Raw genomic sequence first — 15,911 nt, forward strand, 5'->3', positions numbered from 1 at the left:
TTGGGGTTATTCTTTTTTATTTTTAGTGCTGGGTCAACCCAGAAAACAGGAATTAGGAAACCAGCTCCATATTACTACAACAGATTTAAGCCTCCAAATTGGTAGCAATTTCAGCCAGAATGTAAGAGTGCAGTAATTAGTGATTCAGTTTAGAAGTACTACACCAAAGGTCACAATTCCCCATTTCAAGTACTTAGCTAGAGAACGGTTCATTCTAATATTTTCTCTTCAGTAGGTAACAAATTACTTCCAATCCTAGCTCTTTTCTTTGGAAAGGGAAACTGATGATTATTGCAGCTGCTGGGCAGGTTTATAATAACTCTGAAGACAAGATACAAGCATACAGTATGTTTACTTTTATAGGGTGTACTCTGTTGACTTTGCTAATATGTAGTCTAACAGGTGTACAAGCTTGTCTATGTAACATTTTCTCATGGTTATAAAAACATTTTTTAAAGTGCAAATATGCCATGCTTTTAATTTCTACCCACAGTGCCCAAATACACTATAGGGAACCTATAGGTTCCTATCCTGCCATGAGAGGAATGAACTCTAGACCTGCCAACTCCTTGTGTCCACTCAGCCTCCCAAGGAGGAGCGGTCCAAGCTCAGCTGCTGCTTGGTGCTTCCCCAACTTGGTGCCATCCAGATATGTTGGATTACAGCTCCCATCACCCCAGCCAGCATAGTGGCTCTGTTGGCTGGGGATGGTGGGTGTTATAGTCCAGCACATCTGGAGGGCGCTCCGTTGAGGAAGGCTGCCCTCAATCCTCCCGCCGCCTTCTTGGAAACATGGCCTCTGCTTCTGTCTCCTGGCTTCCAGCCCAGTTTTCGACGCGTGGTGGGCTGGGCTGCGGTGCTTTTCCTTCTGATCCTGAGCACTTCTTTTTCTCTCAGCTGAAGGGAAGGTGAACCTGGGAGAATTTATGAAGAGAGTGAGAACAATCCAGCCACATCCTCAGACTGGTGAGTTGAGTTAATAAGCTGGTTGAGGAGGCACAGTGAGAGCAGAAGGATCGCAACACGCAAATGCCTCTCTTTGCTTCCTTTTGTGCCACACTTGCCTTGCACACAGAGCTTTGAAATTATACAGGCTTCACTCATTTGCTGATGAACATGTCCATAGTTGGGCATGGGAGGAACTGCCTGGCCGCACAAGCCTTTAAAAATGGAGGTTTTGTATCTTCTCATTATGCAGCCTTCTGACTGGGTTTCCAGAAATGCCAGTAAAAGGTGAAGACACCGTACTATGACTACTTTCTGTTTCTCTATTCTTCTGTGGTATTTAGACTTCCTCTCCATTCTGGTTCTTCCCTGCTAAGTGAGAGCCAAATTAGTGACATACTGGCATTGCCTTGTCTATCCTGCCTCTCACCTCTGTTTTCCCTCTGGGTCCCGTCACTATTATACAGAAGAGAAAATTGCTGTTCAGGACCTAGAATCCCTTCTGGCCAGCAAGGGCATCTATCTGAATGACAAGGAGCTCCAGGAAGCCTTGATCCATGCAGAAGTGAATGGTTGGTATTTATTATTTAAATGCATACTGCACCTTTCCTCACAATCGTGTCCACAAGGGGAACAACAAATAAGATAAAACATAATATAAATCAATCCTATAAAATATAAAGCAGTTTGAAAAACATGTGATACTCAGACTATGGGTTTGCATTCTGACAGGACTGGACCGCTGAAAGGGCTCTCAAGATCATTTACATCCAGCAGCTAAGTGCTCCCCCACTGTAGGGCACATTTTCATAAAGATAAAATTATTATAGAGTAATAAACTGTAAGAAAAGAGTATGTGTTGTGCTCATTGACTCAGGGTTTCAAAGTCCTAGGCAATACATTTATTTTCAACAGAAGCAATACTCTATAAAAGTATATATAGAGTCTTGGAGTCCCAGACTTCACTGACTTACAGGCATTTTTCACCCTATAACTGCTGTGCTCAACTGTTTTTCCCCAGTGGGGATCCAAAATTGGAAGCGATCCCTTCTGGGAGGACCCTGCCCCCCGCCCGGTATGCAATGGGTTGAAGATGAAACGTCGCCCCACAATTTCTTCCGGTTGCAACCCCACTCCCTCTGCATAGGCAGGAGCCAAGCTAGGTCTGCTGCTGTCATGTCTGATGTGACCCCAGCTGTATGTCAAAGGTGGTGGCACTCAACTTGTGGACTTAAATCATGCGAGGTTCTGGAGTGTATGTGTGTCCTCAAATGAGGACCTCAAAGGACCACCAGCACCTTGCATTTAGACTAGAAACTAACTGGAAACTAGCAGAGCTCTTTCAGAACCAGTGTAGTACGCGCCACGTGGCCAGCCATGGACAGGCCATACTGTCATGTTCTGGACCGGCCAGTGTTTCCAAACCGTCTTCAAGGGCAGTGTAAATCAGTACAGGGGCTATGAGAGCAGCAAGGTGCTGTTTCTTCTTCTTTTGCTTTACAGCAGATGGGACGGTGAACCTCAGTGAATTTGTCAAGGCGGTTCAAGAGCTTCAGGGGTTACTACCAGCTGGTGAGTTGAAAGAGCCTAAAACCAGCACACTCCCATACATGCAAACAAATTTCATCAGTTTCTAGAAATGCTAATAAATATGTTCCACATGTTGCCTATTCCCTGAAGGACAGAGGGGGGTTAGATCTGCTATACTCTCCTTATTGCAGGTAAAGAGTATAAAGGCTAGTTTGCACAGGATGTTTTATTGTAGGGTTAGGGAACCATTTTTGGCTCATGGTGTGAATTAGGCCAGGTGGCTGCATGCGGCAGTGGGTGAGGCCAGCACTCAAAGTGGGTGGAGCCACTGCTAACAGGCACACTCTACATTTTCACACGCATATTTTCTCTCCCCCTCTCTTTCTCTTTCTCTCTCTCTCTCCCCCTCACACACATACACACACACACTCGCACACAGTGACACATTCACGTAGGGGCACGCTAACCCACACTCAGTGGTTGAGTGTGGGTTGTTTAGAAACGTGAGTTGTTCGTTGAACCATGGGTTATCATGTTGTCTGAATGCGGCACATTTTCTGCAGGGTGGGTTGTCGTGTTAACCACCCTGAACAACCCAACAACAAAGCATGGGTTCTCAAGGTGGCTTGTTTGAGAAAATAAGACACACTGCATGGTTAACAAGCCACCCTGGCTGCATTCAGACAACATGCTAACCTATGGTTCAACAAACAACCCACAGTTCAAAACAACCCACACTCAACCACTGAGTGTGGGTTAGCGTGTTGTGTGAACAGCCCCACAGAAACAAACACAGACACAGTCACACACATGTTCACACACACACCTGTACACTCGCATGCACACCATACACACATGTTCTTCACAGCCCCACTTCCCCAGCTCATCCATGGAGAGAGGTTCCCTTTCTCAGTGCAGAACAGGGGAAAGGGCTTATCTCTGATCCGAGTGACAGGGTAGGGGAAAGGGCTTATCTCCAATGTGCTGCTGGCTGGAGATCAGATACTTTGCCTGGGGTGGATCCTGGAAGAGGGACGGGCCTGGAAAGAAGCTGCTGAGCTGCATGGAGAACCCCTGTGGGCTGAATCCTGCCCATGAGCCAAGGGCATGCCACGCCTGCTTCATGGCTTGGTGCCTGCAGTGTCAGGCGATGTCCTTCCCTGTGTGGAGCAGCCCCTGCAGGCAGAACCTTCCTGCCACCCGAGACACAACACTTTTCAATGGAGTCACTGCGAGGGATGGGTGTCTCTGTCAAATTCGATTTCACCATTTCTCATTTCTCCAACATGATGTTTGTTCCATCCTGTTTCTGCATCCGTTTGCAAAATTTGTTTTTTAAATGTCGTCATGAAAATCTGTACATATTTCATGCACATTTCTCCTAATAATCACGTTTTTGTATGCCCTCAACCTAATATATCCATTTTTGCAAGTCATTTACCCACATATTATGTGGATTTTGCACATTTCCACCTGATACAGCATTTTGTGTGTACCTTCCCTTATTATATGCATTTTTATTTGCAAGCTGGATCAAAAAATTTGGGGAAGTGTGACTATTGCCATATAACCTTGTTCTAGTTCATGTGTAGGTTCAAAAAGTGCAAACTTCTCACCAGTCCCTAGGCATGCGCATGTTTAGATGTGAGCCACTGAGTGCTGTGTAATCAAACAATGCACATGTATGTGCGAGCTGGTCCCAAATGTGTTGCAGCGTGTGAGTGTCTGGTGGGATGTGAGGCATTTCCAGGGCATGGAAAAGTGAACACAGTGAACAAAGCCAAAAGCGGACTTGGGGCCAAACTAGATGTGACCAAGCAGCCACGCGAATGTGTTAATACACCTGCCCTGTTCATGTGGCACACAGGATCTGTGTCTTACTTTAACAGCAAACAGAGCACGTGAGCGAGGAGAGCTAAGCCCTTCCTCCTGCCCCTTGCCTCTCCACACTCCACTGCTTTGCCCCCTTTCCCCTCCGCTTAGCTCACTTCTGGGAGTGGGGCTGGGAGAAAAGGCAGAGAGGTAAGAGGGGTTCAGTTCCCTTTAGCTATGTGCCCCTTTTGATGTACAGAAAATGAGGAAGCCCTTGTTCTGTGCAGGGATAAACAAATGTGGCTGCTCCCATCATATCGAGCTCGGACCTCAGTCACTTTCACCTAATGCAAGATATCTGACATTCTACGTGATTTCTAAAAATTCTCCAGGGCCCCATCTCTGATGCGTTACTCCTTTCTTCCAGCCATTGGGGAAGAGGGCTTGGACCATGTGAAGGAAATGAGAGAGGCGCAGAAGATCCCCGAAGTAATAGTAGATGGATGGACAAAAGGTGGTACTGAATAAGGGGGAAAGGGAGAAGTTTGGAGAGGGGTCTCTTGAAAAAGAAAAGCACATTGAACCTTCCACATGCCCAGCTTCCAGAGGGGGAGCCACGCCAGTCTGTTGCAGCCAAAGCAGAACCAAGACAAAGCAAAAATGATTCCATACTGGGGTCTCCAGTTTGGATCCGTGGGCACCAATATGCCCACGGACACCTTTCTGGGCACCCACCAGGCCCCTCCTGGTGTTTATTCTGTTTTATTTTAATTAACTAGTGGCTAGCATGCTGCAAAGTGAAGGGCTGGCCTCCAGTGTCATCTCTATTTCCAAGAATGCCTCTGGCCCCAGGGATATTATTAGAAAATAAAAATGGTGGAAAGTTGCAGACCAGCACTTCATTTTGAAGTGTGCCCAACTAAGTGTGTGTGTGTGTGTGTGTGAGAGAGAGAGAGAGAGCGAGAGAGAGAGAGAGAGAGAGAGAGAGAGAGCTTGTTTGTTATTGACATGGTGTGTGTTTTGCCTGGGTTGTGCGTGTGTGTTGCCTGGGTCTTTGGGGGGGGGGGGTCTGGTTTGTAGTGTGTGTTTATGTGTGCATGCATACACTCTCTCTCACACACACACACACACACACATGTTTGGTGATGATGCCCAGTTTACCTTCTGTGAAACTGGCATTTTGTTGTGCTTTCTGGGGGCAAATACATGACTTGGTGCTCAGCCCCTGCCTCTGCCTTATAGTTAGGTTCTTGCGCAAGTTGCTTTTCTTCTAGTCTCACCATTTTGCCCTCTGGGAAACTGTTTTGTTATCAGCAGCCGCCACCCTAGCAGCCATTTTGTAAAGGGGCAAGGCCCCCATTGCAGTTGTTTTCTGGAAGTGCCCACGACACTTTCAGAATTCCAAATGTGCCCACCAACCCAAAAAGCTTGGGGGGCCCAGGTCTAGCGTCATTTTAAAGACTTAACAAATTTATTGTGGCATAACATATAATAGAGGCCACTTCGTCAGAAGCATATTGTTATCCTCAGCAGGCTCAGCAGCAGTGGGACCAAATGACAATGAACTGCAAGAGCAACAAATCTGTGACAAATCTATGTAAAGCTTAAATGTATGCCATATGAGCACAACAGCATAATACATGGTAACACAATCTTCTTTTATGTAAAGACTGACTTGTTCATCCTACATAGACAGTAGAAAGCCATTTTTAGCAGACAATAGCATATATAATGTTGGGGGATGAGCAAGTAAATTACCCTCTGATAATTTGACTGACCGTGTTTCCTGAGGTAATATGGCAGGCATGAGCAACCTTTTCTGTCAAGGGCTGCATTTCCTTGGGGGTAATGTGCCAGGTGTGGGAGCAGAGCCAAAAGTTGGGAGGGCCAGTCTCTTTTGTCTCTACACTCCTTCTCCCTTTCTGACATCCCTTCTTGCACAATCTTCTTGCCCAGTGGCTACTGGGAAAGGGACAGATTGTTCTTGCCAGAGGTCTGAACTGGTTGCTTCCAGAGGGCTTTTAAAATTAGGCTGAGGGCCACATAAAATTAGGCTGAGGGCTGTGTGCGGTCCTAGGGCCTCAGGTTTCCATCCCTGGGATAGGGAGATAGGGCTGGCATCTGGAGATGTTGCAGATTCTGGTCCCTGGGTTTGTGTGTTTGTTAGGTGCCCTGCTGGTGGTGGTGAGTAGTCATTTTAGATGAGGAAGTTGTCTACAAAAACTATTGCAGCCTGAAACTGCTGTTTGCCCTGTGAAACCTTTATTCAGTCATTCGTTTAGATTACACTTCTATGCCGCCCATTAGCTGACACTCTCTGGACAACCAAGACAAAACTTTAAAACATAAAATCAAATAACATAGTAAAACATAATATAGAAACCATTTGAAACAGAATAAAACCAACGTAGTAACCAAGATAAAAGCCAGTAGAATGCAAAGATCTACAAACGCACTAACACCATTTCTAAAACTGAAGGGCTAGAAAGCCTGGGAAAATAAAAAGGTCTTCACCTGGACCTGAAAAGACTACAATGTAAGTGCCAGGCGTGCCTCTTTGAGGAGGGTAGTCCATCATAAAGCAGTGGTATAATATGATCATATCAGCTAGTCACCATTAACAATCTTGCTGCCCTGTTTTTGGACCATCTGAAGTTTCTGGACCATTTTTACTAGGCTGTGCACTGCTTTGGTCCAAAGCCGGAATAACAAGGCGAAGCAAGCTGATTTGGAGGTGACCCGTCTTGCTATGAAGCAGCTCAGAACAGCACCGAGGTGCCCCGAACTGAAGCGGGTCACCTACAAGGCATTTCAGTCTACCTCGTATATTCGGAGCTCTTCTTTGCCTTCTGAGCAGCCCAGACAGACTGTCTCCAAAATGTTTCAACTTCTAAAAGATCATGCAGACGGGGAGGAGGATGGCGGGGGAGGACGCAAGGGCAGTTTGAGAGAGATCCGGCCACTGGCAGAAGACAAGGAGGGAGGGGGAGAAGGGCAGAGAAGGAGGAGGGAGGGAGCTTTGCTGTGAGTCAGCTTCTGTTTGCTCATTGTGAGAGAGGTGGTGTTACTGGAGAGGAGAGGGCTGTCTGAACGTTATTTGGCTACAGCAGTGGTCTCCAAAGTGGGGTGCATGCACCCCAGGGGGGCACGCAAGACCATTCATTGGGGTGCGCAAGCCGCCTGGCAATTGTGCAGCCTCCCAATGCCCTGACAAGCTGCCATTGTGTGCAATGATGGCGGCGGCGGCAGCAGCGGCGGCAGCAGGATGGGACGGGAACTGAGAGGGGAGCTCCATGGAATTTCTCTCCAGTCCTATTCTGCCTCTGCTGCGGCCACTGGGAGTAACTGCGCCAGTCTCTGCCAGGCATGGCAGAGGAAGCCTTCACCCTTCCCACTCTCCTTTGGCAGAACGAAGCCGAGAAGAAAGTGCATGCTGTGAGGGCCGTGTTAGTGTCTCCCCACCCCACCCTTCTGTAATAGTTTTACCGATCATTCTTTTGTTCATTTAAAAATCCAGAAAATGTCACTGTAATTGCTTATCTACACACACACACACACCTTTTCAATTCTCTCTCAACCATTAGTTTGCCCTTTCTTTGATTCTCTCTAGAGTGTGTGCGTGTGTGTGTGTGTGTATTTCCTTTTCTTGTTCTTGGCTCCCCTCCACCTCCCCTTCTCAATTGCTCAACTCCTGTATTCCTTCCCTTCCCATTTTTTATCTCTTTTCCCTAAATAAAAATAAAAAATAAAAAACCCCTTTCTCTCCTGTTAGGATTACAGTTAGCGCCCCTCCCGTGTGCGTGTGCTTGTGCTGTGTGGACAAGCAAACAGTATGTGTGGAAGGAGTACACACAGCCCACATTTCCAAAAACAGTGGGCAAAGGACTGTACACATTAACAGCTATTATTTAAATAATATAATACTACACTGTGTGTTGCAAGGAAGCAAACCCAAAACATCTTGGCGGTCTTGTCAGGGGCAGATGTGGGCAAGGTGCTGCGGTGCCCTCGCGGCAGGGGTACTGTGCTGCTTCCTGCCCCTGTCAGTCCAGCAGACCACTGTCATTGCTCTTTGTTCCAGTCAGTGTGCCCACCGGGCAGGGTCGCTATCTTCGTTTGCTTCCTGCCTACCAGCCAGTGTTTTCCCAGGCAGTTCAGCCAAAGAGACCCCGAGGTTATTGACTCCGAATAGGAAAGCAGTACTAGGGGAAAGGGGTTATTTGCACTTCAAAGAAACCTACAGCAGAGTTTAGGGATAGTGCCCTCCTCACCGCTTCAACACCTAACTTGATTACCCCTTTATGAACTTTGGCTTGAGAACAGCACATTTTACATGCACCTTGCACAAGACCTAGTGGGCCAAACTGTCTGAACTTTGGCTTCCAGGGGGGTCTGAGAGGGGCCCAGTTTTCATGCACTTCTGTGGAAGCAGTGAGAAGTTATAGCTGTTTGCTTTGAGAGTTTTTGCGGAAAACATCAAAATTCACCTGCACCTAGCACAAAAACTACTGGGCCAAACTGTCTGAAATTTGGCAGGTGGAGTCCACTTCAGAGTGGCTGAGAGTTCCCTAAATTTCATGTATGTGTCATAAAAACTGAAAATGTTATGTCCGTTTGTGTTCTCCCATGCAAGTCAATGGGGAAATGCCCCAAACAAATTATTTGGATGTCAGAATCTTGCTTCAGTTCCAGATCTGGGTTGAAGCGGATAGGGTCCAAATCGGTCCGAGGCAGAGTGGGGCCGCTTCAGAAGATCTGAAGCAGCATCCGAAGCGAAGCAGAGGTCCATGCACAGCCCTGATTTTTACAGGCATGATGCAGTGCAGTAATCCAAAAAAGAGGTCACCAGAGCATAGATAATCATAGCGAGACCATTTCTGCCCAGATAGGATCATGTTTGATATAACAGTTGAAGCTGATAAAAGGTGCTCTGTGCCACCGAGGTCACCAGTGCCACCAATGACAGTTCTGGATCCAAGAGCACCCCCGAACTATGAACCTGATCCTTTAGGGCAAGTGCAAGTCCCTCCAGAATAGGTTGAATATCACTCATCCTTCACTCAAAGAGCAATGTTGCAGGAGCAATTCAGAGCATGAGTTACAAGGGGACCAAATGGGACCAGACCCCATTTGTGGTTTTTGAAGGCAACCGGGGAGCCATAATTTGGCTAGATTTGGTGGGAGTCAGGGGATGGGGCTTGCAAATGTGATTAAGGGCCTCCTATCTTTTCCCCCTGTTAGCAGAAATGGCTGAATAAAGGAGACTTTATTCAGGAGGCTAACGTTGTCCCTATCTTCAAAAAGGGTAAAAAGGAGGAACCTGGGAACTACAGACCAGTCAGTCTGACATCAATCCCTGGGAAAATTCTGGAGCAGATCATAAAGCAATCCATCTGGAAGCACCTTGACAACAATGCCGTGATTACTCGAAGCCAACATGGATTTGTCAAAAACAAGTCCTGCCAGACAAATCTGATCTCATTTTTTGATCAAGTAACCTCCCTTGTAGACCGTGGGAATGCTGTAGACATCATATACCTCGACTTCAGCAAAGCTTTCGACAAAGTGTCCCATGATATCCTGATGAGCAAACTAGCTCGAAGTGGGCTAGATGAAACAACGATCCGGTGGATCCACAGTTGGCTACAGAATCGGACTCAAAGAGTGCTTATCAATGGGACCTTCTCAAGCTGGGGAGAGGTAACGAGTGGGGTACCGCAGGGCTCAGTCCTGGGCCCAGTGCTCTTCAACATTTTTATTAATGACTTGGAGGAGGAGGTGCAGGGAATGCTGATCAAATTTGCAGATGACACCAAATTGGGCGGGATAGCTAATACTTTGGGAGACAGAAACAAAATTCAAAGTGATCTGGATAGACTGGAGCGCTGGGCAGAAAACAACAGAATGGCATTTAATAGGGACAAATGCCAAGTTCTGCACCTAGGAAAAAGAAACCAAATGCACAGTTACAAGATGGGGGATACGTGGCTCAACCACACTACGAGCGAGAAGGATCTTGGAATTGTTGTCGATCACAAGCTGAATATGAGCCAACAATGTGATGTGGCTGCAAAAAAGGCAAATGCTCTTTTGGGCTGCATTCATAGAAGCATCGCTTCCAGATCCCGGGAAGTACTAGTTCCCCTCTACTCAGCACTGGTTAGGCCTCATCTGGAGTACTGTGTCCATTTCTGGGCACCACACTTTCAGAAGGATGCAGACAAACTGGAGAGGGTTCAGAGGAGGGCAACAAAGATGATCAGGGGACTGGAAACAAAGCCCTATGAAGAGAGACTCAAAGAACTGGGCATGTTTAGCCTTGAGAAGAGAAGACTGAGGGGAGATATGATAGCACTCTTCAAGTACTTGAAAGGTTGTCACAGAGAAGAAGGCCAGGATCTCTTCTTGATCATCCCAGAGTGCAGGACACGGAATAATGGGCTCAAGTGACAGGAAGCCAGATTCCAGCTGAACATCAGGAAAAACTTCCTGAGTGTCAGAGCAATATGACAATGGAACCAATTACCTGGGGATGTGGTGGGCTCTCCCACACTGGAGGCCTTCAAGACGAGGCTGGACAGCCATTTGTCAGGGATGCTCTGACTTGGATTCCTGCATTGAGCAGGGGGTTGGACTCGATGGCCTTGTAGGCCCCTTCCAACCCTACTATTCTATGATTCTATGACTGAATTCAGAAAGTGAAGGGCTTGGCAAATTTATGGAGTCATAGACAGGGTGAGACAAAACTGCAACCCTTAGTTTAGACTGTTGAAAATAACCGTTTACAGGCAAAGTCCCTTGGCTAAGCAGCCAAAAGTATAAAAAGGTGGCCCAAATCAGGTCATCAGGCCAGCCTTCAAACAGAATGAAACTAGTATTACTGCAGAACATACCGAACATGCTAGTCTTTTTATACAGAAAGAAGAGATGAAAAAGGAACCTTATTTGGCTCCACCTGGCTGCCAGGCAAAAGTCCCCTCCCATATACACCTCTGTCTCCTGCTTGCACCCAATGCTCTGGATGCATCCAGGGCTGTTATTTAGCTCTATGTCATGGACCAGGATCTTGAACCCTTGTCCTCAGAGGATCTTGTCCTCAGAAAAAGAGCCTCCATAGTTAATGGTGCAGGGAGAGGACTCAGCTTCAGAAAGGCATCATGAGGCTTCCATCTCCCAGGACCCAGTTCACCAGAAAGACCCCAGGGGCCTGCTCCCCTGCACACGGAGATTGCATTACCATCCTCAGACTCTGGGGACTCAGGCCATGAGGAAACTAGTATACCACAGCCACTCCCTCACCTGGAGTACTGCGTCCAGTTCTGGGCACCACACTTTAAGAAGGATGCAGACAAGCTGGAGAGGGTTCAGAGGAGGGCAATAAAGATGATCAGGGAACTGGAAACAAAGCCCTGTGAGGAGAGACTGAAAGAACTGGGCATGTTCAGCCTTGAGAAGAGAAGAGTGAGGGGAGATAGGATAGCGCTCTTCAAGTACTTGAAAGGTTGTCACAGAGAGGAAGGCCGAGATCTCTTCTCAATCATCTCAGAGTGCAGGACACGGAATAATGGGCCCAAGTTACAGGAAGCCAGATTCCGGCTGAACGTCAGGAAAAACTTCCTGACTGTCAGAGCAATACGACAATGGAGCCCATTCCCTAGGGAGGCAATGGGCTCTCCCACACTGGAGGCATTCAAGATGAGGCTGGACAGCCATCTGTCGGGGATGCTCTGACTTGGATTCCTGCATTGAGCAGGGGGTTGGACTCGATGGTCTCGTAGGCCCCTTCCAACCCTACTGTTCTATGATTCCCGCATCATTGCAGCCTGAGATTGCTAAAACAGGCCAGGCCCCTTTAAGAGACAACACTTCAGTCAGTATGGAGGTGGGGCCAACCAACCTGAAAACAGCCAAACTCTTATTTAAGACTCAGTCTTGCTCTGCTCGTTGTTGGAGCAACATGCAGACAACTTTGTGTGGCTTCCAGCCTCACTTGGAGCTTCTCGTGGTGCTGATCGGTTACTGTCTGGTTCTCTTGTGAAACCTGACCTATTCAAGATTGTTCAAGATTGGAGCATAGCAGGACATTGCAACAATGCAAGGCATCAACAAAGCCCACAGCCTGAACCTTACAGTGCAAGGCATCAACAGAACCCACGGCCTGAAATGGTACACTCAGCACCTGGTGATTGCAGCAGCAGAGAGCCCTTTGCGAGTGCCCTCTGAGGTTTCTGTGCACGTGCCTGTAAAATGCTCGCAAAGAACTCGAGCTTTTGCAAGCATTCCACCGGAACCCTTATAAAGGCTTGACCCCTTTTGGGGGCAGAGGGGGATGCTTGCGTGCACCGACTGCCATCCCCCGCCCTCGCCGATCCCCCAGAGGCCCAGTCCCAGGGATGTCTTCACAGCCTGCCAGCTCTCTAGGCTGCCCAGGGCCTTGACGTCCTTGATTCCTGGCAGGAAGCTGCTGTTTGCCCTGTGAGGACGTTCCCAGTGCCTGGAAGGAAAATACCTTCCACTGGGACATCTCTCATCTTCCCCTACTCTGCCCCAAAGTCAGTGTCTCGGCCTTGGGGAAGGGGGAGAAGGCCGTTCTCAAGGCAGGGTGCTGCCGGCAGCAGGTTGCGAGCAGGGCCGTGCCCATCTCAACCCTGCTTGCGCACATTCCAGCAAGAATGCCTCCTTTTGTGAGCACCCTGCTCAGGTGGCAGCCTGAGCTGGCAGTGGGGAAGACAGTACAAAGGCTGAATTGTTGCTCTGGCCAATGCTCTGGCAGCCCTCCCGGGGCTGGGGAAACCAATGGGCTGCCTGGGCGTGCAGAGTCACCCTGGGCCTGAGAGGACATCGTGACCCTGGAAACCGCTCTCTCTCGCTCTCTGCAGCCTTGAGTGGCTCTCCCAACGGGCAGCAGAACACAAACCTGCTGTTCTAGTTCTGGCTGTGCCTGACCCCAGATAAGGGCATGGCCCCTTGGGAACCAAAGGTGATGTCTCACTGTCTCAGTGGAGACAGACGGAGCACTTTGTGATAGTTACAGGAAAAGTCTCTTGGTGCAGCTCTTTCCTGAAAACTTTGAAAAACTGTTTCCTGGGGGAAAATCTGGGAGATAGATGGAGATGGAGATATATACATTTATGATTTTAAAAGCACTGTTCAGTGCACAAAAGCCATGTTACAATTTCATTCCCATTTTACCTGCCCAATAGCCATGAAAAATAGACTAGGCCAATTCAAAGTGACTTCCTGCCCAAGAAATAGTGAATGATTTTTGAGATGGGGGGGGGGGGAGCATTGAGATTCAGTCCTGCTCAGAAGATGTAATAGGGCTGACTATGGTTATTCAAGGGAGAAATAACGTGTTCTGCACATGCTTAGTTCTTTATTAGTACAACATCTATTCTGAGACCAAAGTAGATGAGATGTCAAGAGACTGATGATCAGATCATCCACATTTTTAAAAAGTAAAGAAGCAAAAGCAGCCATGGGTAGGTGATTTAGATCAGGGCTGAGGTAAGAGGGATTTAGCCCTTCCCTCTCTGTGCTGTTTTCCAATCTGAATTGCCCCAGTGCTCAAATCCCTCTTTGAGCTCAAATCAATCAGTGCTCAAATCACAGGGTCGGCCCTGTGGCTTTGAGCAAATTTTGAACATTACTTTGCACATCTAACCAACAATTCCTGCCAACACTTCTGCCTCTTTTACAGAGAAAAGGGTTGACATCAACAGCTTGGATGCAGTCTTGGATGAAATGGGGATCCATTTAACCAGCAAGCAGCTGTATGAAGCGCTGAAATACGCTCCAATGGATGGTTAGTTTCTTTGTTCATTTATGTCCGGCCATTGTTGCAAACCGAACACTAGACTAGATAGACCTCGGTCTGTGTAAGCTAAAGAACTCTTACGATGTTATGAATGGTGGGGGACGTAGGGAAGGAGCCAACCTACTTGTGTGGCCGCCACACGGGGCCGCCTGCCTGAGTGAACCTGGCAAGACAAGAAAAGGAACCATGCTTTGTATATAAATGAGCCGGCATGTACAGAAACATGATGGTGGCCTCTTGGGAGTTACACTATGACGCCCCAGTCCGCAGGGGGGTAACACATTATGGCTAAGGAAGGGATGACCCACCATGGGCAGAACGTCTCTGGCAGCCTTCCCATGGCAACTCGAGCTCCAGATTCATTAAAACTATGAAAACATTTCCAGGGCTGACATTTGGCTCATATTGCCAGAGTAGCTGATCTTCATCTGTGCCAGGGCAAAAGATGGAGAAAAAGTGCAACCCTTTCTTCTGGTTTTATCCCCCGGGTCAGCAACTGACTTCCTTGGAGGCCCACTTTGAGGATGGAATACGAAGGGAAGGGGTCAAGTGACCAACCCTTACCCCTCCAAATTATCTGTTGCCTCAGATACCACTCCCACCACAGACCTTTTTTGCCTCTTGGTTGGCAAAGTGGGGAGCCAGGTAGTACCTCTGAGAGGGCTGGATCCAGCTCCTGGGCTGCCAGTTGCTGGCGCCTGCTCTGTCCTCTTAATGCAGGGGACAGGGGCTGTTGGCCTAATTCTTTTTAGCTGATTGCTCAAGAGCCCCTTCTGATGATATATTTGCATGTTCATTTTTTATTCAGACAGATATTAAGACCTTTGGCATTAAGGCCTATGCCCCTGAGTGAGCGGACAAGATTTAGGACCAATTCATGTCAATCACGTTGGCATGTTGAGAACACGGGTTCAGTCTAAGAGCTGGCTCTGTGGAATCACATTTCCACCTGCACCCACAGTTTGCTTTGATCTCTAGGTTTCCACCCATCACGGGAGGGTCATTACCCCACCCGCAGCGAAATTCAGCTAGGCCAGACATTTGCTTCAGGATCAGGACTGTTGTGTATTGTTCATGAGTGTTGTTTGTTCCTTGCAGCTGATGGGATGGTAGACTTGGAGACGTTTAAGAGAGGTGTAAATGCCATATTGACAAGCCAGCAGACTGGTGAGCTGAACCATAGTCTTTAAAGATGTGGGATAACAGTACGGTTGTATTAAGAAATATTATAAAAATGCCTGTGTCTTTATTCTGTACATCTGGCCACTCCAGTTAATAAGAACAATCAATCAGTCAGTCAGTCAGTCAGTCAAATAACATAGCACTTGTCTAAAGTTCAAGGACCTCAAACTGGAGAATAGGTGTGGGACCCCAAGGGACTTAGGCTCAAACTATATTTTACAGGGAATTCCGTGTAACTTTCCCCAAACTTTTTTTTCTGTAAAGAAAAGCCACTGGAAACTGCAGTGAGGAGCTAAGAAAGGGTGGGTGGGAGGCATGCTTAACCCTCTTCATGCTGGCTGCTTTTTGTCTCAAATTCCCCCAGCTGAAGCTGCTTTTCCAATCACAGGGGGAAAGATTCAGGTCCCCCTATATTTTCCCCTGTAGGAATAAAAGCAGGTTGGGGGCCCGGATTTGAGAGGGAAAATGGCTGTCGGGAAAATGGTTAAATTAAATATCCCTTCCTCACCTGTCCTTCCTCCAGTCCTTATTGCAGCTTCCAGAGCTTGCTTATCTTTTCAAAATGATCAAGGGAAAGTTAAACAGAATTCTGTGTAATATGCGGTTTGCTTGTTACTCTCCTGGA

The 15,911-nt window shown here is 47.6% G+C and overlaps 1 protein-coding gene across 1 annotated transcript in view; it reads left to right on the plus strand.

Annotated features, from left to right (window-relative positions):
- The window catches only part of EFCAB13 (EF-hand calcium binding domain 13), a 236,485-nt gene that overhangs the window by 181,231 nt on the left and 39,343 nt on the right, over window positions 1-15,911 (plus strand). Inside the window, exons 50-55 of the mRNA XM_084808226.1 lie at window positions 898-966; window positions 1,413-1,517; window positions 2,449-2,517; window positions 4,715-4,801; window positions 13,988-14,092; window positions 15,203-15,271. Coding sequence (XP_084664352.1) covers window positions 898-966; window positions 1,413-1,517; window positions 2,449-2,517; window positions 4,715-4,801; window positions 13,988-14,092; window positions 15,203-15,271 — 504 coding nt within the window. The remainder of the gene's footprint in view (window positions 1-897; window positions 967-1,412; window positions 1,518-2,448; window positions 2,518-4,714; window positions 4,802-13,987; window positions 14,093-15,202; window positions 15,272-15,911) is intronic.

This window comes from Heloderma suspectum, chromosome 6 (assembly GCF_057233095.1).
Source record: "Heloderma suspectum isolate Gila_16-S chromosome 6, 16-S_ref, whole genome shotgun sequence".
In the NCBI taxonomy this organism is placed as follows: domain Eukaryota; kingdom Metazoa; phylum Chordata; class Lepidosauria; order Squamata; family Helodermatidae; genus Heloderma; species Heloderma suspectum.